This window comes from Daktulosphaira vitifoliae, unplaced genomic scaffold (assembly GCF_025091365.1).
Source record: "Daktulosphaira vitifoliae isolate Bord-2020 unplaced genomic scaffold, ASM2509136v1 Scaffold_4, whole genome shotgun sequence".
In the NCBI taxonomy this organism is placed as follows: domain Eukaryota; kingdom Metazoa; phylum Arthropoda; class Insecta; order Hemiptera; family Phylloxeridae; genus Daktulosphaira; species Daktulosphaira vitifoliae.
The window spans coordinates 26,541,412-26,568,345 of NW_026099575.1; the positions used below are offsets into that span (position 1 = coordinate 26,541,412).

Consider the following 26,934-nt stretch of genomic DNA (forward strand, 5'->3'; position numbering starts at 1 on the left):
AGTCTTATTTAAAAACTATTGATTGTGCCAGAAGACGAGTAAACCTACATCTATGCATTGAGACACAACTTTTTACTAACTGAGCTAGGTGGCTAATATAAAAAATGTAGAATTATATACTATAGTAAAATTCTAATAAGTACAATATTGATCATTTCAACCATATAAATAACAGTATATTTAACTCAAGTTATCATTTGTTAGTTATCAAAGATTTTGATAGATACATATTATAGTTTATTAATGTTTAAAACACCATATTAAAATTTATAAAAAAATTCATAATCTATAGATATGAGTTTTAGGTCTAGGACAGCTAATATTTATGGTGTTTTATACCTAATTATTGCTTAGTAATTTTCTCTAGATAGCTCAATGAAAAATACAGCCATCAGACCAACTCTGGTAGTAAATTATCCTGTTACAATATATTTTACAAAATTATTATGTTAATGGCAATTGTGTTTCTGAAATACGTATACACAATTTTTCATTGTTTTATGTGAGTTAAATATTTTGTATATTTTTTAGTTTAAAATTAAAATTTTAATTTTAAATAATATTAGCTATAAGTGATCAATTTTTATTATCAAAATTTATTTTTACTATTATTAAAATTTTCTAATAATATTTTTGAAGTTTTATTAGTAATTTTATTATTTGCATAAAATTAGTTATTATTAAATAAAACTTTAAAACCAAATAAAATTATATAAATAATATTATTAATCGCTATCTTCATCAATAAAATATTTATTCTTCTTTTTGGATAAGCCAATTTCTTCTTCAACATCACTATCATCCAATGGTATCTTTCTTTTAGAATTGCCCAAATCATTTTCATCTAATAATACATTATTTTTATTTAATGTAAGTGTTTCTTTATCACTGCTATCATTTTCCAAATAACCTGACTTATTTTGAACTTTTGAGTACATTTTCTTAGTAAACTCAAGATCTTCAGACTCACTACTATCTGTAGAAGAGTTAATTTTATTCTTTTTTTTTTTTATAAAAACTAATTGAGATTTTTTAGTAGTTAGATTAACATTGTCATCATCACTATCTTCTAATGATCCAGTTTTCTTTACATTTAAAGAATTTTCTTCAGAATCACTACTATGTATTAACATTTTTGTATTTTTTTTCAATGTATTTGAAGATGAAGGCTGTTTAGCAATTATATTGACATCATCTTTATTACTGTCTTCAAATTGTTCACTTTTGTTTACAGTTACAAAATCTTCATTTGAATCACTAGAGTTAATTGAAATTTTTCTTTTAGATTTATTTCTGTTATTTAATAATTTCACATTGTCATCACTGTCACTTGTATCGACTAAAACATTTTTCTTAGTTTTTGTTTTAGTAACAATTAAGTCAGTATTATCTTTGATTCCATTAGATAACAAATGATTATTCTTTCTTTCACTGTTAGTTAAACTATTTGAATTTAAATTTTCTTTATTTATGTCTTCTTTTGGTGCCATAACTTTTCTTATTCTATCAAATGTAGCTTCAACATCTTCATCACTACTTTCTAAATCATTGGCTTCATCAACAGCAATGTTTCCTTCTAATACTTTTTTGATAGTCACTAATCGTTGGCGGATATCATTAGCTTGCCATCTGCCAGGTATTCGCCAATAAGTTTCCTAAGAAATTTTTATATTAAAGATATTTTTTTAAGTACGACTTTAAAATACAATTTTATTATTTCACCTGTATCCCAGAAGGTTTATGTATTCCTATAGCAACCATTGCATTTTGGAATGTAAGATCATTAATAGCTGTCATACATTCATTAGTTAAAGGTAATAAAGGTACATCTGATTCATCAACACCTAGATCCTCTGCTGCCTCATCTAAACTTTCAATCAACCATTGTAATGCAGACTCCATACCATTATCAACAACTTTTTTCAAGGCATTAATAACAAAAGATGATGTCAAACTATGATAAACAGGTTGGTCGTCATAATTATCTTCATCATCTGATTCATTACTTTCATCACTTGAGTTATTAATATTTGCACCATGAGCTTTAAATATTTTTAAAAATGCGACTTTATTATAAAATATTTGTGTATAAATAAGTAGGCTAGTAGCAACACTCATAAGTGATTATAATGAAATTATCCAAAAAAGTGAACAAGTTAAAGAGTTTACCAATCAACAAAAAAATGTTAACTACAATTTTTTAATTTTTATTATTTTTTTGGATAATTTTGTGATGATCACTAGTGACTTCTAGCCTACTTTGATCAAAAACTCACATTTATTAGAAGTCTTCCCTCTTTTTTTTCTTAACTCTTTTCTATCCCTAACTAATCCAAGTTCAAGTATCTTATTAATAATTATTTTTTTTGATCGCTTTACTTCTAATTTATTTATAATATGTCCAATTGGATCAGCTGCTTCTTTAAATTCATAAACCAATTGAGTAATTTGAACAATTTCAGCTTCAGAAAACTCTCTTGATGGTTTCTACAAAATTAAAATATCAATAATGATAAAGTTTAATACACATATTTTTTTTCAATAATATAAACTAATGTTAATTTATAACACGGATATTATTTTAGATAGAATATTATTTTTAATGCCATAGGAAAAATTTATACAATGAAAATAAAAAAAATTTAAGCATTAAAGATACAAATTAATTTTGTTTTACCAATTTTTTAGTAACAATATTAAGTTGCCTTAATTTTTTAAGAACACTTATTCTAGAACGGTCTTGTCGAATCATATTCTTACATATCCATGTCACTTCATCTAAAGAATTTAAATGTAAATGTTTTATTAAAAAGTATGATATCAAAATAAATTTATAAATAAAATTATATACCTTCATTATTAGGTGTGTCACGAATATATTCTTCATGAAGTCTATGTAATTCATCTTCTTGTTCTTCTGTCCAATTAGTTGATTTTTTAATATTTTGTTCTGCATTATATCCTTCTTCAATTTCATAAGCAATTTTCAAGTCCTTCCAGAATAGCAGTTCCATAAAGACTTTTTTATTTTTACGAGCCACTTCAGTAAATTTTCTAATTATATATATAGCAAAATGTCTAAGCTCCTATAATAGATTGTTAGATATAACATTTGATTTTCAAAATTTAGTCAAATTATTTTTAATACTTTATGATTTGGATTAGATGACATAAAAATTTTCTGAAATATACGAAATATTGATGCTTGATACATCAATGCTTCATATTTGCAGTCATATGAAATACGATGAAGGAGTTTCACGAGTGCATGATTTGTGTATGAAGAATTCCTCTCAAAGTCTTTTAATAATTGACAACAGCTATGAAGAACTTTGGGTCTTGCAAATCTACGAAAATAATGTTAATTATATATTTAAGTTCTTAAGATTAACCCTCAGCTGATTGCATAATTCCAGAATATTAATTTCATTACATAGGATAATAATTTCTGTCAATGAAACTTTCCTTTTAAAATTACAATTTTTGTTAAATTGCGTAACTAAATTTTTATAAAAGTAGCCTTAATTCTCATATTTGACTATACTGTTTGCTGTTAGTACCCATACGGATGACCATACATGAACTTTATCAGTGACATACAACTTGTTCCCAGGAAAATTGGTTTCTTCAGCCATAATGTTGAATCAGGTTGTAAGCAGGTGTAAAAATAATTTTAAGGTAGAGTCAAACCCCAGGTAATTGGGAAAGAGGTTAAAGAGATTTAAAATTTTTTTTTTTCATTTTTTTGTAAAATTAACATTTGCTAATATAAAAAATTAATAATATATACAATATGTAGAAAATATGATTATTATTATTATTAAAAATAGCTATAATTATGAGTGTCAAATCAGTTAAGGTAAATTTATCTTCGACAGGCTATACATATTTGTAAAATTGTATAAAAATAAAAATACTATTCTGTGGAATGATGTAAATATTTAACCAACCCAAGCATCTGCAGAAATTTTGCATGGGGGGTAAAATATTTATTTGGTTTTACTGTCTGTTCAACAGACTTAGGGTCAAAGAGTAAGGGGGTAAGTGTGGTCATTGGCAGGGAACTGCACTTTTTTGGAGGCTTCACTAGAGGCGCAACAAGATAGAATACAACTTCCTTGGTTAACGAACTAATTCTCCGAAAAATAAAGAAAAGTATATATATATATTATCATATACATATATATTGTCTATTTGGGTAGGAAAAAATTATATATAGTATCTTCAAAAATGTTATTCTAATAGACGCTTATGGACCTCTCAGAAAAAAGTTATAAATAAAAGAATTTTAGTAATTTTATGTATTATTAATAAAATTAAGTATCTATATATTTAAAAAAATTATTTACAATTAATCGATAATTTTTGATGTTCTTAATCCTAAAATTCTTTATATAATTTAATAAAATTTATTTTTTTATTTTTTATTCAAAAAAAACTTATTTGTTAAATTTTATAATACATAAAGATTATGAAAACTGCCCCTTTTGCCACCTCTGTAGAAGCTTTCTACATTATAATACCCAACTTAAACACAAAAAATTGGCAAAGAACACCTATTCTTAAAGTTAATTTACAATATAAAAAAGAAAAATCTAAAAATATCACGATTTTTTTGCTTAATTTTTAAAAATTTTGAAAATTATGAGTAATTGTTTTTAATAAATTCAAAAGACAACCCTTAAAAAAATTAGGAGCATCAAATATTAGACCAGGCATCATTATCTTAAATATAACTCAGTAAATAATATAAGCTAAAACAAACAATTGAAATTTTACTTATAAAAAATATGAGAAGATTTCTCTCGCCCAAGAGAAATCTACATCTATAATTAACTCACATTACATTTAAAAATTTTACTTTTTAATGAAGTCAGAAAATTCAAAGTTTTCTTCTTCAATTCGTGTTTCGTCTTCATCTTCTTCTAAAAAATCAAAATGATACAAATGAAATAAGTTATCCAGTTAAAAGACATCATATGTGTATGGTATAAAAAATTAGTATTAATAATTAAAATTTTTTTTTAATCTTATAAGGGTTTTTAATCTAATAAAAGGTAATCTACTAAAATAAAGTAATTTATATTTTAAACTTTTAGTGTTAATAAATAATAAAATACCATCAGTTTCTTCTTTGTCTTCATCATCATTTTGATTATTAGATTCAATTTCATCATTATATCCTAAAATATATGCATATATTACTATTATTTATAAATAAGACAAACCAAAGAAAATAGATATTAAAATTAGTTAATTTTTATAGAAAATTTATTATGTTTTTATTTAAATCAAATGAGTTTGGTTTTTCTACTTTACATTAAAAAATTATAAATAATAACCTTCTGGCATTCCAAGGTCAGCAAAATATATTTGTTTCAAAATATCAAGTTCTTCATCAACATTTAATTGTAATGCACCAAAATAACCATTTTCTGGCCAAACTTCTCTGTATGTGATACAATATTGATAATTAACAATTTGATAATACTGATAACTTACAATTTTAATGAAAATTTTTCTTCTTTTAGTAGATAATTATTCTATGAAATTTCATTTAACTTGCATTTATAGAGCACATAAAGTGATAAAGCAAAGGTGCTTTTAAGAATATTAGTAATATTGGGAAGTGGGTAGAGAATCTACAAAAACAATTGGAAAGGTTATTCACCTTAATATCAAAGTGTGATCAGATCAAGGATTACTACTAACAGTCATTATGATATGGTAGAGAATCAAGAGAGACTAGGAAACAGAGAAGCAAATATGTCAACAGTTAAAATTAAAATAGGACTTATTGTTCAATTTTTGTTTCATTACAATGTAAAACAATATTTCAGTTTTAATAAACTAAAATATTATACATAAATTGATATAAATTTCATGAATTTTATTCACACATTCTTATTTTATTGAGGAGGAGAAATTAATGTATACAAAAATCTATACTTGTGTTCCTTTACAATAGGTCCTGATATTTATAGAAGATTTGAATTAAAACGATAAAATTATACTAATTTTTTTTTCCATATGAAAAAAATGATTTTAGTCAATATTTATATCAAAATAATATCTTAACAAAATAATACATAATCAATTTGAGTGATTGGAACTTTATCAAATTACCTCAACAATTTGGTACAAGCATTTTTAAATTATTAAGAAAAGATTTTTGGTGAGCTAAAACAAAATCTAAGTATTTTTTTTCTCATATATGTTTTTTTATGTAGAAAATGAACTAACCTTGAAGCTCTTAAAAGTTTTATAGATTCTTCTAAACGGTTATTTCTCATATGCATTCTTATGCGACGCATGGCTTCAATTCTTCAAAATAAAAAAGTAATTATAAGTATATAAAATTATAATTATTGTAAAAATAAGTGTAACAACTTTTGATCTTCCATAGGAATTACAGATACAGGATCATAAGGTCTAGCTTCAACAGCGTCAACAATTAAATTATTAGTTTGCATTATTTTTTTCAATGTGGGGAAAATATTATCCCATGTAATATCCTCAATATCGTTGTTCAATGTAGCTTGAGATTTTACAGCTTAAAATTTAATAATTAATAATCATTTTAAAAATTTAATTTATTACAAATATAAATTAATATATTTTAGAACAAATACTAATAAAACTAACTTTTAACAATTTTTTTATTTGTTTTTTTCACTTTACGTTGTANACAAATACTAATAAAACTAACTTTTAACAATTTTTTTATTTGTTTTTTTCACTTTACGTTGTACGATTAAGTTACGTTGTTTATTTTTTAAATTTTCCAGTAATTTCATAAAAACGTGATTGGTTTCAACTAAGTCTTTTAAATATAACCTAGGGCATTAATATTTTAATAATTTAATACTGCTTATTTAGTAACGTTTACTATGAATTATTGAGTAAATACAATTAAAAATTATCATTTAAATATATTACCTGGAAAATTTAACTTCATCATAGAACTGAAATAACCCTAATATCATATCTCTGTACTCCACAACATAAAATAGATTAGTTAAAATGGTACGTGCACTGGATTCCAAAACAGCTTCTTTACTTTGGTACATCACTAAGAGTGTTTCCATCAACTCCTAGATAATTTTTAAGTAAGTTTTACTATTGATTTAAAGCATCTATAAACACAGAGTGTCACCATGTTTTGACATCTTTAATAACTTTTAGTCCAGCAAATATTTTGCGTCACTTAAAAAAAAAGGTAATCTTGGTACAACTTGTACTGTTATAAAAATTTAATACATACCCTGCCATCACTATATAGTCAATCTATATATTAAAATGATTGTACCTTAAAAAGTACATATCCTAAAGTTAATAAGAGAAACCATCTGTAAGTATAGATTATAGAAGATTTAAATCAATAGTGATTTTTCCAACAACAGCTATTTTTGTAATTACCAAGTATAAAACACAATATGCCAGGGAGCTTTAAAAATAGAACTACAGGAATAATACCGCTGACACAAATGAGATTATCAATAGAATATTTGAAAAAGTTAATTTGAATTTATTTTACCCTAAGATGAATTTTTTAGAATGCATCACATATTCAGTTAATTTAAGTGAAGTAATACATTTTGAAAAAATTACTTTATAAGCCTTAAGTCCTAAGTGCATACGTTTAGACCACACAGGTATTTTCTTTTTATCTGTTAACAATTTTTCACGGCTTTCATCAATACGTTCTTGAACAAAATGAAATATATGTAATGCCATAGTTTCACTAAAATTTTTTTTAAAAATAAAACGACTTAAAATCTAGATGCAAAATATATAAATTTATTACCTTATAAGTTTAATTTCAAATTTGTAATAACGATTAAATTCCATAAAAAACTGCATAGCCCAAAAATAATATGATTCATCATTAGGTTGCCCTTTTGAACGAACTAAAATCTCCTGTTTAAAATAAATTTAATTATAGAAAGAATTAATTAATATGAATAAGACTGTTTTTCCCTAAAATTATATTCTAATTAGAATTGAACTGGTATTTAATGTCAGATGATATATATTTATAGTTTTATCAATTCAACATTAGGACCCTTGCACTCACAGTGTGATATATTTAATTTTTTGATCCAATAATACTACATCAGTATTAATATTGGGTTATAAATAAAAACTGAGACTGATTAGTCTAATTTGGTTTATATCAGTCAACATTAAATACTGAATCAACCCTTGTTCTAAAATATATTTCTCTAATTACTTAACATAGTCAAATATTTTTTTAGCTGTTACTAAATTATTTTTAATTAATAAAATAAGAAATTATTAATATGAAAAAATATTTAATTAACTTTCTGATTAAAATTAATATAATTTTATACTAACTGACTAAATAATTAAATAAGAAAAAATGTTTAATTTATTATCTTAAATTAAGAACACATTTAGCAGCAAGAGAATAAAATGATTAAAAATGTTAAATTACTCGAACATGTTTCATTAATGTATTATAAGATCCATGTAGAAATTCTACGCAAAATTCTTTTAAAAATAGTCTGACACTAAAAGCAGATTTTCGTTCAATACCAGATTCTTTTAAAGGCATTCTGTTTCGTGGTGTTTTCATAGGTTTCTACATAAAAAATTAAAAAAAAAAAAAAAAAAAAATTTGATTAAAATAAAAAAAAATTAGAAATTTTAAGTAACAATTATACTTTGTTTCGATCAAATGCTTTATTAACATTGGAACTCATTGAAGAAACAACCATTTCATTGTCACCTATAGATTTCATACCAGCTACAACATAACGTCCACCAAACCTAGAATGTCTTGAACCACTATACTTCTTAAGTTTTTCCATTTTTTCTAGACGTTCTTTTCTCAGGACAGCTATAAGTTCTTGTTCATCCCTTTCTTTTTCAGTTTCAGTACGACTAACAGAAGCATTTGCAAGTTCTGCTGCATTTTGATCACGTAACATTAAAGAAATAATCTACAACAAGATATATTGTTGAACTTAATAAATTAATTTCAATATATTTAGTTAAAATTTACTTCTAACGCATGTAGATAATACTGTTGCTCATTCTCTGAACATGCAATGTACATAATAACATCAATAATTTGGCTTTGATGCATTGCCCATAGAACCTTGCAATAAATATAATAATATAATAGATATATATATATATAATAATATGTCTATATAATAGACATATTATCTTTTTTCATATAAATATAATCATAATTAATCTTCTTACTTGATCATGCAAGCTAGCATCATTATCGGGTCTACATTCTGCATCATTATCAGCAGGAACATGAAGTATGTTTCTAATTAATATAAGAATTCTTACGGTAGATAAAACTTTTTCTTCTCCTTTTTCATGGTACTCCTTAAAATTTAAAAACAAAAAAAACCATAAAAAGAATTTGAAAATTAAAAAAAAATATCATACAGCTTGCATAACTTCTGCTAGTTTATCAACAATAACTTTCCAAACTTTAACATCTGTAAAAGCTTTCTTATATTTTTGCAAATGTAGTATCATTTGTAAATAATACTGGGAAGGTATTTTTTCAACAGGAGGTTGTTCATTATACAACAACAATGCTGGAGTAGTAAGATTAACTAAAAGCCGCACAATTAAATCAAACAATTCGATTTTGTTAGAATATTCAATTAGTATAGGTATTAAATCTGATTGTACAATATTTGCACTTCCAAGAAAACGCCTGATTTCATGATCATCACCGTCACGCCGTAAAAATTTGATTAAATCACGAACCGCCTCTAATAAAAAAAAAATTGTATTAAAAAGATAATACAATAATTCAAAAATAATATATATCTTATTTGTCATACCCTTACACTGCGGGTCAATAAAATATTTTTCTGCTCCTGTATATCCCAAAGCATTACAAGTAGCAGTCAATTCTGCATGAAGAAGTGCCATGTTTAAAGTTTTCAGAACTAATTCATTTCAAATTTACACGTTACTCACTTAAAGTTTAAATGAATGGACATAAAACATTTGTTTTACGATTTGGCGGAAGTGTTATGGATTAAGTAGATCAAATATAATAAGAGTTACATGTTGATAAAAAAATTATTGAAAAATCGCGGGAAAAAGTAGTGTAACCAACATAATTTCATAAATATATTTTATTACTGAACTAATAAATGTTGTGTTTAACAATCGTAAATGTAAAAGAAAACATTTCTATGAGAAAAATTAAACTTAGGTAATATTATAAATAATATTCATGTTTATTTGATTAATTAATAATCATTCTACGTTCACAGACATATGAAAATGTATAGTTTATCATACAGTCTATGCTATACCAATCGATTCATTAAAATCCATAAACTTTTCTATCAGGTTTTGATGTACCTAAAATTATTTCTTAATTGAACACTTTTAAATAAACGCCTAAACTGTTTTTTAAATTACTTTTTGAAATAAATAAATAAAATTATTTTTATATAAATGTACTATGAATATTATTCATAGTGCTATAATTAATAAATAAAAAGAAAGTATTCATTGTGTTGCATATTTTATTATTTTATGCAGAACTAGAATGAGACGTACAGAAATTTATCACTGGGCGTACAATTAACAGGAATAAAAAAATTAACTTTGGTATGAGTAGCCTTTTTTTCATTTTTTATTCGGCTGTTGTAGTTATACAATGTACAGACGTAGATATAAGGGGAGATACAGGAATTTTATCCAGTGTGGTACACGGAGGGAGCTGGCAGGATTATAGACCACATTTATAAGCCCAATTTCAACAAAATTTTTGGAGGGGCTCGTTATATGTAATATCTCCTTCTTAAATTTTTTTTATATAATCATATATATAATTTGTCTGACATTTCAGCTAAGTCTCCCCAATTATCTGTACATTGATCATGATATACATATAGTTACAATTAAAAATGCACGACTTAGACACTAATAAGAACATATGATAAGCAAAACAATAAAGCGAACTGAAGAAAGTTAAGCTTTTACTCTAATGTTTTTTTTAATGTAACACACGTATATACAAAAATAGTATCTTTTTTGTCTTATAGGAATTTAAAATATTCCAAATTATTTTAAATGCGATTTATCACTAAATGAATAAGTGTTAACACATCAAATATGACGTACATATACTCATATATTAACCTAGATTTTCGTTATGGGTACACGCGTAGATAGACAATTATAAAATGGGTAAACGCTATGTACCCTCGATTACATCACTATTTATACCAATTTAACTTGAAAATAGAATATTTTATTGATTTTAAATTATAAAACCACATTATAATTTATAATATGGTCGTCGGTCAGTCACTTGATGTTACACAAAAAGTTGCGGTTGCTCGGTGCTTTGACAGCATCCCCACGGTGTCAATGCTTTATCCTTTTGTGGTATTACGAGTTTCCGTCTCAATAGATAATCGCCTTATTCCCTGGATTATTGTATGCAATTTTCCACAAAAAGGACATTGCTCTGATATAATAAAAACGTTTAACATAAAAGTGCTTTTGTATCAAGAGGATTTCACTGTTTTGTTGACTGAATTACTACCGGCGAAAGGTGCGTTATCGCCACAGTGTTGGGTTGAAAGTGAGCATTTTTATGATAATTTATGTTACAGGTTATTTGTTTGTTTAGTTGTATATTTTCAAAAATAGAATTCAAAAGGACGTGTATGGTAGAAAGGGTAAAGTGACGGCTCACGCTTTAAAACCCGATGGGGTCGGTCCGTAGCAACAATAATTATCGTTAGTGGGTTTGGGGTGTATAAAAGAGAAACGTTTTAATGGAACGTGTAATATATGACATCTTTGTTTTGCAATTCTGGTATGTAAAAGCTACTATTTTCTTGCGTTTACTATTTTAGACCATTTAAAGTTGGTCGTAGAAGAGTATTGAAGCTATAAAAAAGGAAACGCTGCATTAACAAAATGTGCAATTGGTATAACCAGCAATAACAATTATAAGAAAATGAGGCGTAAGGAGAAAACAATAAAGGTAAACAGTTTTGATTATTTTATCTTTGCACAAAGTTGTTTGTTTTGAAAAGTTATCCGGGTAACAGTGGAAATGATCTCTTATACTTTTCATATCGATTTATATTTCGATATTTGCCTTACTGTTGTCGAGAGTAAATATATTATAGTTTTTAAAATTACGTGGATTAATTTTTCTTTTTATCAACTTTTTGCCGAACACTTATGTTTACTTTTAATCTTAATAGAGAATATTTTTATTCTGAGCCATTTTTAGTTTATGATCAATTTTAGTGTATAGATGTCTTTATATTTACAATTTATTTTGATATAAAGGTGCTCATTGTGAGTAAACAACTTGTATAATATATAAGTTATACTAGGTATTATCTATTAAAAGTAACAGTGCCCATAACTCATTCCCGTGTGTGTCATAGTAATGAGAAGGGGTCTTAGCTCCTGCCCCACCAAAAAAGTTGCCGTATCCCTCCAAAATTTTTAGAAAATTATATGTATTTTTATAAAAATATAAATATTCACATAAAATGAAATTTATTCACACTGGTTGAAAAAATTGAATACGTTTTGATGAGATACTATTTTTGCTGATATCTGTTTTATGAAAATAAATCAAATAAATGTTTGGCAAAAAAAATATATTTATAAAATTAAAACGCAAATAAATATATTTTCTAGCACATTCTAAAGGTGTGATAATAATAAAACCCTTAAAGAGTTTTGTAAGAATTTTTTCAAAATAAATGTTAATAAACTTTTATAAAAGGCAATGGATTTTTAAATTTTAACAACTTAGTGTAATAATCGAAAGGATTCATGTAAAGTGGAAGAGTATTGAACTAATAAAATCAGGATAATAAATCATTGCACGGATTGTTTTTGACAATTTATCTTGTCGTGACACTCACTTTGGTTGTATTCGATTTTCCGTCGTATTCAGTCGACTAATCCTCCAATCTTTACACACTTGAAATGTCCGAAAGTACACCTCACTGAATTTAAATTTGCAAACTTTACGATTTTCATTGACTACGAAATGATACACGGTTTTTGTGTGAATAAATTTTCTTTTTTTCACTTAAATAGAAAAATAATTAGGTAGTCTTTAAAAACTCAAGTGAAAGCCTAAACTCTCCCTATGTGCCATTTTAGATATGTTTTTTACTACACTTACTACAAAATCATTTATACAGTTTATGTACCAATTTTAATGTTGTAAACTTAAAATGTTAAAGTATTCATCATTTTTATTTTAGAAATTGTTTATTGTTGTTAAATTTGATCTTAAAACGCTTCGATACAAACTTATTAATGGTATAAATGTGTTGCACTTGTATCCTTATAAGCTACAAAAATTTTATAGTCTTAGTTTTTTAGAAAAATTAAGTTCTTAGGATGTCGTAGAATATTAATATTTGTACTCGAAAGTATTGAACTCTGAAGTTATTATATTGTAAGCCTTTTAGGTATTTAATGGTATGAGCGGCCATGTGGAAGTACGAATTTAATGGACTAGAAGCATTGTGCCCCCATACTGTATATTAACTCTTCTTTATTCTGTAAAAGGTTTTATCATTTTGTAAAAAAAGATATGCCTACCGCATATGATTTATTTACACAACAGTTTGCTATTATGTTTGACAACAAAAAATGTCTACTTATATTTATATTATAGTAATACAATATTTTACTCTTAAAAATAAAACATCTTAGTCACAGTGAATTTTATTTTATTATCTAGATTTACATTTTTTTTTTTTTTTAAGAAAAAATTGGTTTTACAAAATACTTGTTCTTTTACTTGAAAATGTCTATGTACAAGTCCGACAGAATAAAATCATAATTTTATTTTTAATTAACCAAATTATTAAAAAAATTAATGATCAGATATGTTTTGTGACAAATATTTTCTTCGATTAAACAATATTTTCCTTTATAAAACTGAAATTTGACTGATTATTTATGTTTGATTAAAATTGATAATTCTTTCTCGTTCAGGTTTTAGAATATCTACTAAAGACCAATGATGTATAATATAAAATACACAAACCAGCGTATGCAATTCACATTTTAATCAATGTAGGTACACAGAGTTTCCATTAGTTGTGATAGAATAGTTAATGCGAAAGGACTACCGAAAGAATTTTTATGGTTCAACTGTCACAAAATGTGTCAAATATAATCTCCTTTCTCTGCAGGTTTATACGTTTATGTGTATACAAGGTAATTTATAAAATAAATAGTATCACGACAGCGAATTCATTACAGAAATTTTGTTGAGCCTCCGGCTTATTTTTACTTTATTATTTTTAAACGTAATGATGATCGAGAGCGGTTTTTTTAATTAAATAAATAAATATTTAGATTAACGTCAAGAGCCTTTAATAAGCCTAGTTTATTTATATGTTTAAATGCTGTATGTTACTACATGTGTAGCGAAATGGTTAATTTGTTCAAGTAATCATCAATATTTCTCATGTCTAAATACAAGTATATTTTTCTTTTAATTTCAATCAGAACGTATTAGCCTACTGCTTAAATATTTTACACACATTATGAAAATGAGAAATAAAAGCTTAATAATATTTACAGTGTAATTTATTAAGAATACTACCCCTCATTTTCGTCAAATAATGATTTTTTTCTTATAAAAAAAAAAACAAATTAAAATTTGATTTGTTTCTATAAACCATAGGAAATAATACTACGTTTATTACAAGAAAAGAGTACTTTTAAGCGTATATCTTAAAAATTGTCACATATATCAGACGATATTGAGTACCGGATTTCATATTGATTTAGTCTCATTCACGTACAATAAAAAGAAGAAAAAATGGTAAAATTAAATATTTGTCGTTAGATAATTACTTGAAAAAAAATTGTCATTAATTTGTTCTATTGAATTTTGATTCCTGTTGCGTCGCTCTTTGACTTAACAATAATGGAATGAAAGGGTAGTGAAAATCGCGTTATTAACCAATGGCAACACTGCCAACCCGGTGGATAAAAAACAGGAGTATATACGCGTGGTAACTAATATCGCCGGGAACTACCACACAGGCCATGTACTCTGAAGGAAAATTATATCGAGTCAGTCGTCTTCGAACTGTTCTCATGTGATCATGTCTCTCTGGAGCTTTTTTTAACCAATTACGTAGTGGAGTGATTCAAAAGCTTCCCAAGCAAAATAATTGTGTGCAATGTAAACATTTTGTGCAACACTAATATAGAGCACAACGAAAATTTGGTAAATATAAACTATAAATGCTTTATTGTTTTAATTTTTTTAATTGATTCAATTAGAAAAAAAATCATAATTTTTTATTTTTGAAGATATAATAGAAAATATATTGTTTTAGAAAAATATATAACTTTCAACCATTATAAAAAAATTTTTCTTACATTTTTTTGTCAACCATTAATAGCCACTTAAATTTCCTTCTAATTATTAATTTTAATAAAGTTAAATATTTTAACTTATATGAATAATAAACATGTATTCCAAGCACCTTTTTACTTAAAAAGTTATTTTTAAAAATTTTTTATAAATATAATATTTTAAATTATTATTTATATGTCTATTAAAAACATAAATTATCTGTTTTATATTTTTCGTACATTACTTTTGTAAAGAACATAAACACGTTTAAAATAACACGTAGTATAGTATTCCCATCTCAAATAGAAATAATTATATCAATTTTCAATACATAAATGTATTTTTATTTTAAATTTCTATCAGCGAGTAGTATACATTATACGGAGATAAAAAATATACGTTGTGTTAGCTTTTGAATATTTTCATAATATTCAAAACACGCAGAACCACTTTTTTGTTTCACAATAAAGCTTAGTAAGCACATTACAATAGTATTGCGCTAAGATATTGTAAAGTAAAAACCATTTGTATCGTTGTGGATTTCACTATAAATTGACATTTTCAAAAATACAATCATAAAAAATAAATTTTAAATGCTATTAAACTGAACAAACACAAACTGATATTATGAAAATTTGCTTTTATTTTTTTTCCCTGTATACTAAACGTCGTTTAGGTTCATTCAGTTCCAATTAACTTTTAGTAAAGATAGAGAAATTTCGTCAAGACTTATGGCTCATCGTAAATAAGGATTTTCTGTAATAAAAACTTTATACGTTTTTACCAATTAACTTTTAAAATTATAAACCGTTTATATTTTTTGTTATTTATACTGAAAGGTATTATCGAGAATTATAATCAGATGTTTAGTTCAGCGTTTTATGACCATTTAAGAGCTTGTAGCACCAAAAATGAGTGAAAAACATTATGCTATTAAGATGGCAGTAGATACTCATGGAGTGAAATGTTAACGTCCAATTAGTTTTCACGAGGATTTACCGACAAATCATAAAATCTGTGGTTAGACAAAAGAAACTGGCAATTTTCGATTGAATGTTTGGTGTAGTTTAATATCATACAAATTCTTATCTAACTTTTTTTATAAATTTTGTTATTATTAAAAATAAATGTATTACATTTGTAATGATAGAATATATTGAAATAAGTTTAATGACTTATTTATAAATTTATTAAGTTAAAAATCAGGTTTTAGTATTAAAATAAAATAATTGGATTTTCAGTAAGATCTAAGATTGGAAAACTAAAATTTATATTTAATTAGCATTTTTTATTTTTTGCGATAAGAATCATACTGTAATAGCAGGGACAGTGTCTATATTATAATATAGGAGTGGGTAAAACCTATTTTTTTTGTAATCAAACATTTTTTTAAATATACTTCCGGAAAAACTGTAATAAAATAAACAGTTCTAATAATGTAAAATAATCAAAAACATACACTGAATCCACATAAAGTTGGCAACTCACGCGCTTATTTTTACCCATATTTCAAAGTTATGCAAAGTTAAAAAAACATTAATTTTTTCCAAATTGGTTTTACACGACAGCTCAAAATAAAGTCCGAAATTTTTTTTTCCCATAATAAAATATATTACATTAGATTTAATTTAAGATATATATAAAAGTGTCAGACTTTCCGGAACACTTTCAAAATTTAAGTTGAAAAAGTCAATTTTTTGTGAAAAAGTTGTCATTTTGAATCCCCCCCTGTAGGCAGGTAAAAAGTCAGATTTATAAAAAAAATATACCAAATGATAGGTAAAGACATCATGCATCTACAAAAAAAAGAATTATATTGATCCATACATCTTTCGAGAAGTTATAGCATTATAAAGTTAAAAATATAAAAAAGAATTTTTTTACAAAAATCGTATTTTTTTTATTAAGTTTAATGTCTGTTTTCACCATGAAGATAAAATAAAGTCCGAAATTTTTTTTTCCCATAATAAAGTATATTACATTAGATTTAATTTAAGATATATATAAAAGTGTCAGACTTTCCGGAACATTTTCAAAAGTCAAGTTGAAAAAGTGAATTTTTTGTGAAAAAGTTGTCATTTTAAATCCCCCCCTGTGGGCAGGTAAAGGGTCAGATATGAAAAAAACATATACCAAATAATAGGTAAAGACATCATGCATCTATAAAAAAAAGAATTATATTGATCCATACATCTTTCAAAAAGTTATAGCATTATAAAATTAAAAATATAAAAAAGAATTTTTTTACAAAAATCGTATTTTTTTTATTAAGTTTGATGTCTGTTTTCACCATGAAGATAAAATAAAGTCCGAAATTTTTTTTTACCGTGATAAAGTATATTACATTAACTTTAATTTAAGATATATATAAAAGTGTCAGACTTTCCGGAACACTTTCAAAAGTTAAGTTGAAAAAGTTCTATTTTCTACATGCATTTTTTAGATTTGAACCCCCCTCAATTAAAGGGAAATGGTCCGATTTAAAAAAACAGTACGTCAAATGAAAGATGTATATAAAGACTACTTCTCATGAAAAAATTGTATTGATCCATACATTTTTCAAATAGTTGTAGCATAATAAAATTAAAAATGTAAAATACAAAATCGAAAATTTCCACACAAAAATAGCATTTGGTAGCCATTTTCACCGTGAAGATAAAATAAAGTCCGAAATTTTTTTTTTTCATGATAAAGTATATTACATTAGCTTTAATTTAAGATATATATAAAAGTGTCTATACAAAAAAAAAAAAATAAACACATCTTAGTAAAACCAATACCTTCTCAGCTTCGCGTCGAAGCTAAAACATATAAACATGTTTATAATAAAATTTTTTTTTTGGAAAATCTTAAATTTTTCACTTTATTGTTTTAAATGTGCACAATATTTTAGTAACATTAACTAATAATTTAACTTGTATAATGATTAAGCTGATTTCAAATAATATTTTATAACAAGAAATTTAATACATACTAAATAATATAACATACTAAATTCATATAATCCGATTTATGTGCATTAAAATTAGATTCAATTACAAATATATAATTTTATTCTGTGTAAATAATTAAATAAACAACGAACAATGATCTACAGAAAAGTAGTATGGTGGTATTTAAAATAATAAGAAAAAAAAATTAAGATTTTTCAAAAATTTCAAAATAAAAATATTTTATCTTATTTTTAAAAGGAGACGTGTCTTTCTCTTGCCTACAAATGGACTCTTATGCATCATAGTAATCTATTAATTTTTCAATTTATATCCTAATCACCAATTAATTTATTTTTGTTATAGTTATATTAGAAAACTCAGTATTGAATATCTAGAAAATGCCCCTAATTATATATTTGTTGTTTGTTAAAAATAAATAATGCGCTGATATTTTTAATCTTTCTTTGAGATTTAAAAATTGAAATAGATAGTAAATTAAACATATTTTTATTTAAATACAGGAAAAATAATATAAGTAAATACATTGTATACATAATAGTACTTTGATTAAGTCTATAGTTTTTTTATTATTATTATGCTTGTAGACTTAGTTAAATAATAATCTAATAGCTTATAGCTATTTTATTTTACCATTAATCTTACTTTTTAACAAAATACTATATTTTCTAGACGTGCTCATTGACCTAGTTAACGTACAGGTGATCGTAAATATTCCGGTTGAATAGACTTAAGGAATCCGATTGTTCATTTAAAGTGCCTCTATAAATAAACAACAATAGCTTTGAGTAGCGCCATGAATTCGGTAATGTAGTCCCTTTTGACCAAAATCATCAATCGTATCTAAGCGCAGCTACAAACGGTTGGGTTTTGAGAAACAAATCCAAGAGTATTCATCTGGAATTTTAATTGTCGATTTTCATTGTTCCTATAGAGCCGTAAGAGCTAAAGTGGAGGGATTTTGTTATTAGCTCAAGTTTTATTTATCGTTTATTCGTGGGTGGTTTTTGTAGTACATTAGAAACCAATGACAATCGGTAGTAAAATGTTCCAGTAAAACAATGCAGCCAAGAGTAACTCACTCACATCTTTTTTTTTTTTTTTAGTGATAAATTGTTCTTATTTTTGAAAGTGCCTTTGTTAGAAAGTTGTGTGTTTTACAAAACTATTGATTTTACGCTGAATACCGAAGCATTTGATACGTTTTTGTTGGCGTGCAAAATAGTGTAGACAAATAATTCGAAAATAAACAGAGAAAAAATCAATTTGTGGGCATCTCTGAACCAGCCAATGACTAAGAATAACAAGTAGGTTGGGATGTAGCCAGAAGTATGCAGTCAATACAAACAAATGACAGGAGAAATAAACCATTTACGTGTTTGAGCGAAGGAGAATAATTAATTATAAGTTGTCCATGCAAATGTTATGAAGAGATGGAAAATACGATTTATCTTTTAAGAGTATTATTATATAAAGGACTAGTCTCTTGTAAATGCAGGCTTAGGTCTGATTGGATTATTTTTGTGTTCAGCCAACTTTCTAAACAGATTTGTAATACCTTTTCTCACGGCGTCCCTCTTTCACATAACAAAGCATTATATTCCTCCGGGAAAACACCATTTTTTCTTCCTCTTTATTTGTCTTGGACCACCGTGTCCTCTTACTTCTCCACCCTACGTGAACTATCTAAATAAGAACTTCCACGAATCTTGGAGCAAGTCATGCTTCCTATTCGCTCTTACTCTGTTTGCATACAAAATCCAATACATTTTTAGGCTGCAAACGGTGAAATTATTCTTTGCTCTTGTCAGTTTTCTTTTCATTTTATCGTTAACATGTTCGTTTCAAGGGCTTATAAGCTTGATGCATTACATTGGCACGTGCTTGTGGTCTTATCTAAATTGCATACCTATACGTACGTCTATACTTTTGACGGTCACAAAATTGAATTTCTATTTAATCGCTATATATTTTATTCGATAATACGTCTACAATATTCTAGTAATTCAAGTGAGGATTAAATAAATAAAACGATACAACATCGAATAAAATAGTTTTGGTTGAAAATAAGTCAAACAATTTTCGTTTGGAATTTTTCGATTAAATTAAACGCTGAATCTCTGAAACTGTAATTCCAAATAAACTTTAATTGTACATAGCTTTTGATGATATAAGATTTGGATTTTCAAATAAAGTTTCTAACGCAGTAATAAATCAGAAAATTTAATTTGCCCATCTCTTACAAAATAATGAAAAATAAGAAATTATTCTTATAATTCTTCAGAGAAAGTTTTAGAACTTAAAATCTATACCTTGATGAACGAATAGCAACACGATAATTCGATTAGATAACTCATTATACATGAGATTTTCATTTGTATCCTTAAAAACGTTTTTTTTAAAGGTATCTATTAATTACATTATCTTTTTATTTTTTTAAATTTAACAAATCTTGAATAAATTGATAGCAAAAATAACTTAAACGTATAATTGTTTGTAAGAAATTGCCAACTGTTAACGTTAGTTAGATTTTATCTGTGTAATTACTAACAAAATAATGTTTACGAAAACGATAACGCGTTTTTGAATTGCTTTTTTCACGTTGTAACGCCTAAGGTCCTACCGTGTCGTTATGAGCGCTTGAAAATGTTTATTCCTCTAAAATAGATGTATACGTACTTAAAATTTATCGAATAATGATAGTATTAACAGGGGCTTAGAAATGATATGAAATAAACAATAAATTAGGGTTAGTTTACAAATTGTGTTTAATGCTGTGTTTAAATTCGGAATGAAATGGTTTATTTACTAAAAAATTTAATATAATTACAATTACACACATTCAGAAACGGAATTTAAATTGAACAAATTTAATATCACCACGAAAGATCGTAAAGGACGTGTGTATTTGAATATATTAATAAAAGTCTCACTGTAAAAGCAATCACAATTTCGTGGTAATATTCACAGTAGTTATTGTTAGCGAAATTATATGAATTTCGCAAAATAGAACCGTATGGAATATTGAATAGTGTAATTTATATTTTGCGTATATGCAAAGTGTGCTCGAACACACGGGAGTCATTAAAAAACGTAAACCGATCAATAAAATAGTAAAATTGGCATGGCTGTTGTGCTAATTTAATGATTAATGGGCCAATTTCAGTGTCGTTTATAATGAGTAATTCCACTTTGAAATCTATTTACGTAACGAAAATGTGACTATTAGTGTCAGCAATGATGGCAGCTATCAAGTTCTCGGATGTATTCATAAATCAAAGTATTATATGAGCTAGTAATTTATATGCATAATATTTATATACATATTTACACGCACCTATGCGAATACTTTGTTAAAGTAAAGGCGATTGGACCAAACACGGTCTAAAGAGGATTTAAGCATTACTTGGTAACTTAAAGCCAACGAAAACTTTGAATTTACATTTTAACCCAAACGTATATCAGTCACCTTAGACTTTCTCTTTGGTTGACGGTTATATGCAAAAACTTTGGCAAAAGAAAAGTTGTTCTACAATCTGTCATTCATGACAGACTTTAGATTTGAGCTCGCGACATTGGGTTGAAGTGAATACATTATTATTATTATTCTTATGTTGTGAATATTAATGAGCCATTGGTAAGCGAACAAAGTTAAACTGGTGTAAGTTTGCTGTATGTAAATGCCGTTTTACAAGCGCAACAACACTATACGTGGAAATAATACCTTGAATAGCAAAATACCGTTTTAATTAATATTATTTTACCTCGATATTTGTCATTTTTAGTAAGTTTCATTACATCTCATAAACTCCAGGAGTTGTAATCTTTGTTGTAATATTACATTTTTAAATAAAATTGTCCATGCCAATGTTGTTATGATAGAAAATTAATTTTTCTAAAATTGTTTAACAACTAGTTGAATCAAATTTTATGGTCAACATTTTAGAAAGTAAATGAAATATTTCATTAGTCTTTAATATTGATGTTTTTTAGAAACAAAAAATGTGCTTCACTATCCCTATACAGACTGATCCATAGGGCTTAAGAGTGTTAAATGATAATCCTTTTTATTTTAGTATTTTAAAGACTCGTTTGAGGAAGGTGAATAATAAACAACATAGACTTACAAGTATCATATTGATTTTGCCAAAAGCCACAAAAAGTTTGTAAAATTCCATATATTATATGGAATTAATTATAATTATGGAATTAATTCCATAATTATATTAAATTCCATATATCATATATATTTAAAGCATTATCCAAAGTAGAGTTGTAATATTGGTATAATTAAGCAATTTTAAATCTCTCATTTATTGTTAAAATCTAAAGTTTGTAATAATTTACTTTCACTGATGTTTACAAATAATGTTTAATATAACTATTTAAAAAAAAAATTAACACATTAGTTGTATATAAATTAAATGTAAATCTACGAATTATATTTATTAATGTAAATTTTGTTTCGTCCAGTATAATAAATAATGTATTATTCACAATATTTAAAAATTGTCAATTAGTAATTTTTCTCAAGAGCGTATATAAAATGATATTTTTTAGATTAAATAAATATGTTATAAGCTGTTATAAAATTAATTTCTAGTGACTATAGAAGTTTATAACACTGAGAATTTTGTTGATGGTAATAAATTTTCCCTCTAAAAATCTGGACTACAATGGCCTTTTCAGTTTTGAGTATTAAATAGCGACATCCCACCCTTAACCAAAATTACTGACTTTATTGCAAGGCTTGGTATATAGGTATCTGTATAATAATATAAATTCGAACCCATGTAGATAAAAATAAATAATTGTGTATTGTTCTAAAACCGACTGTAACCTTTAGTCTACTGTATATTTTATTACAAGGTGTGATGTTATTATAATGTTATTATTATGATATTTTGATAAAACACAAAGGATAAGATTCAAAGTTTCAATGATTTATGCCTCCACGTGTGCAAGTGTTCAGAACCTTGTAAAAATTTACTCATTGTTTTAAAATTAATTCTAAACAATATTTTTCAATTATAATATATTACCCATACGTGTGTTATTTTATACAATTATATGACACTTTTTTTAACACACGAGCTGGAATAGCTGAAATTTTTTTATAGCGGGTATCACACGAGTAAATTATTAAAGAGTTTGACAGAAAATGCTTTCAATTTTCAGAAAATAACAACCAGTGTTTGAATTAAGTCTTTTTAATAGAAAAATTTGAGATAGTATAATATTTTATATGAAGTCATTTTTCTTGCAACACATACACATATATAATTTTTTATTTTACTAATATCTGATCGATCAAAGATCATAATTTATAAAGATAAATAAAACTTTAATTAATATACTTTTATAAACGATTTCAAATTATTATGTATTTTTACAGGTATTCACTATGAAGTTATTTTGGTTGAAGACTGCAGGCATACGATATGATATGAAAAGGTTTAAGTATTAGATAAAATGACGGCTTTTAAGTCGTAAGTTCAAAATGTTAACAATGTTTATGATAAGATACGTTGTTTTTGCCTTGTTGATTTTAGTCACTGCATCAAAAATCCAAAATGAATGTGTTTTAGATTTGTTAAAAAATAATTTGAGGGACATTTACTGTAAGTTCATACCGTATGAAATTGATATTAGCTATCTCAATGGTACGACCCGGTTAGACGTATCAGAAAATGATATTGAAGAGCTTTACCTAACGAGTGGACAAAATGTAACTTTAAACGAAATAAATTTGTCCAAAAATAATATTTCAAATCCATGTACAGTGAAATTTAACCAGGTAATTCATGTAAATTCTTTAGTTTTGTCACACAATCAAGTAAAATATTTTTCTATATGTTCAACACCTAAAAACTTGACTTTGAGTTGGAATTCTATACAATCATTAAATAAAACCGACATGATAAATGCCACATACCTTGAAGTTCTAGATTTAAGTTATAACAATATATTATGGATAGAAAACGATACGTTTAGTGATCTTATAAATATTCAGTGGCTAAACTTACGAGGTAATAGGTTGACGAGAATTTCAGAATGGAATCTACCTAGTAATACATTACAACATCTTGATTTGTCAGAAAACCATCGTCTTGATCAGACAACCGCGTTTCAACCATTCGAAATTTTGGTTGAATTGAATATTGCCCAGAACGTTGATTTGGCTCCAGCAATTTTGGTTTCAAGTCCACGACTTCAAAAATTGGATGTATCTTTTACTAATCTTATAGAAGTACCAACAACGTCAGCTCCATTATTGGGATCTCTTAATTTAAGTGGAAATATGATAAAATCTATTCGCAGTGGTGATTTGGATGGTTTTCCACTGCTTAAAAAAATTGATATAAGTTTAAATCGTATAAGTTACGTAGAAGATGATGCATTTGGGAGACTAGATCTTTTAACTATACTTGATCTTAGTGATAATTTATTAGAAATAGTACCAAAAAGCTTACCTGATAGATTAGAAATACTTAATCTCAGTGGTAATAGGATTAATAACTTAACTATGGAAGATTTTCAAGGTTGTAAAAGACTTAAAAAAATAAACATTAGAAATAATAGATTGAGTTACATTCAAGATTTTACATTTTCATCTCTTACATTTTTAGATATTTTGGACGTATCTGAAAATCCTATCCAGCTTATCACTAGAGAGATGTTAGTGGGTCCTGTTAGATTAAAGCATCTTATAATGGAAAAAATGGAACCACTAGAAACAGTCTTATTTCCATTTACAGATACTCAATATTTAAGTCATCTCCGACTGATGAACAGTTCACATCTTGCTGCGATTTTATTTAATGATAGTGCAGTATTTTCTTCCTTGTTACAATTAGAATATTTAGATATAATGAATTGCAATATAAAAGTATTGCCTAGTAATTTACCTTATTATATGCCAAAAATGAGAAATTTATTTTTTAATAAACTTGACTGTTTTGGAGAATGGTTTAAGGAATGGATGTGTGAAATACACTCTTCGTGGGAAAAATATAATTACAAGATAAATTTAACAAATGTCAGACTAAGAAATGTGCTACCAACATTAAAAAAAACGCCCATTGATCAGCTGTATTGTATAGATAACTATGGTCAAGAACAATTGGTTTATGACATAGAATATTGTGCAGCGATTACTACAACGTCAATCAAACAAAATAAAATAATATTTACAGAACCAACAGCAGTTTTTGAACGATTGAGAGCTAAAACTGAACCCAAAATTTCACAAGTCATAACAGAAGTGAAACATCCTGGAATTGTGGTATTTTTTGTTATTATATTATCACTCATTTTCTTAGTTTTTGGTTCTATTTTGATAGGAATAAGAACTATTCCTATTAAAAATATACGATGGAAGCAAAGTAATGTAGACGTAAACTATCAGTCAATTGAAATAAAAAGTTTAGAAAGTTTAAACTATGTAGAAAGATGGTAAATTGCCAAAAATGTAAATAAATGTGTTCTTTATCAATTAATTTTTTTATTTTTTAAATAAATGACGTTGATTGAACTTTATTTTGTTTTTTTTTTTACTTTAATAAACTTATTACTAATAATAATATAAAACCAATAACAACATAAAATAAAAACCAAATTTTTTTTCTTTTAATTATTTTTTTGTATACTCATCACTCTACACAAATCCTAATAGTATATATAATTTTATACTATCTATTAGAGGTTGAATAAAAGATTGAAGTACCTCTCTTGGTTGCACCAGACTGTAGAAATTTATTCCGTTTTTTTATCATTGTAAAATTGTAAAAATAGTTATGTAAATTATTCAATTGGCAAAAGTTGTCATTGCCATAACATTTCGGGGTCGTTGTCTCCTATTCTATGGTTCCTGTTATTCGATACATCGGGAACTGACAAAAATAAACTATTGGCTAAGTTCTACATCTAAAGTACATTCATGTATTGTATTGTTATCAGAACCAAACTGGCTTTTCTAGTGCGATCCAAAAAAAATTTATTTTTAGTGAACTAAAAAAAAAGTCAAAATTCAATTTTTTTAAAGCTCTCTTGTCATAATATTTAAGCAACCCTTTGTGAAATCTTCCGATTTTCCGATCAACCAATCTTGGTTGTTATCTTATTTTAAATTGTGGTAATAAATTATATTGGTTCAGAATTAATGTGTAGTAATATTACCTATAAAATAGCTAAATTTAAAAAAATTAATTTTTTGTTACAATTTTCTTTTCTGGTAAAATAAAACTTTACATGAGAATAGAGAGAAACTGTATTTTTTGAACATTTATTTTTAATAAAAGCATGTATCATAACATAATATAAATGTATTTATTTATCTGTATCAAATATTACCGATGAAAAATTATAATTGATGAAATAGCATACTGAGACAAATTATATTTTATCTACAGCAATAATAATTGTTGTTATTTGATCAAAATTATATTTTTTCATTTTTGTAGCTCTTATATGGTCTATAATCGACCGATATTTTTGATGTGTTTTTCTCTTTCTCACTTTTTATAATGATTAAAAGTGTTTTAGTATTGTTTCCTCCGCGTTGAGTAATTGATGACGACTTCCGGGCCAGTTGGC

At 25.9% G+C, this 26,934-nt stretch overlaps 2 protein-coding genes across 2 annotated transcripts; one reads left to right on the forward strand and one right to left on the reverse strand.

The window, feature by feature from the left end:
- Positions 1 to 578: 578 nt before the first annotated feature.
- On the reverse strand, positions 579 to 10,053 carry LOC126904119 (protein timeless homolog). The gene is made up of 21 exons (XM_050682848.1): positions 9,840 to 10,053; positions 9,433 to 9,767; positions 9,235 to 9,369; positions 9,029 to 9,124; positions 8,688 to 8,966; positions 8,459 to 8,605; positions 7,808 to 7,920; positions 7,612 to 7,744; positions 6,940 to 7,094; positions 6,710 to 6,837; positions 6,391 to 6,553; positions 6,244 to 6,324; positions 5,343 to 5,449; positions 5,121 to 5,183; positions 4,862 to 4,925; positions 3,149 to 3,347; positions 2,852 to 3,086; positions 2,678 to 2,778; positions 2,277 to 2,487; positions 1,723 to 2,042; positions 579 to 1,655 (listed from the first exon to the last, which is right to left on the reverse strand). The coding sequence occupies exons 1-21, from the start codon at positions 9,928 to 9,930 to the stop codon at positions 726 to 728; spliced, it is 4,086 nt and encodes a 1,361-aa protein (XP_050538805.1). The 5' UTR covers positions 9,931 to 10,053; the 3' UTR covers positions 579 to 725.
- A 4,994-nt stretch (positions 10,054 to 15,047) lies between these two features.
- Positions 15,048 to 26,547, forward strand: LOC126903850 (slit homolog 2 protein). The gene is made up of 2 exons (XM_050682358.1): positions 15,048 to 15,256; positions 23,735 to 26,547. The coding sequence occupies exon 2, from the start codon at positions 23,840 to 23,842 to the stop codon at positions 25,796 to 25,798; it is 1,959 nt and encodes a 652-aa protein (XP_050538315.1). The 5' UTR covers positions 15,048 to 15,256; positions 23,735 to 23,839; the 3' UTR covers positions 25,799 to 26,547.
- The last annotated feature ends 387 nt before the right edge of the window (positions 26,548 to 26,934 follow it).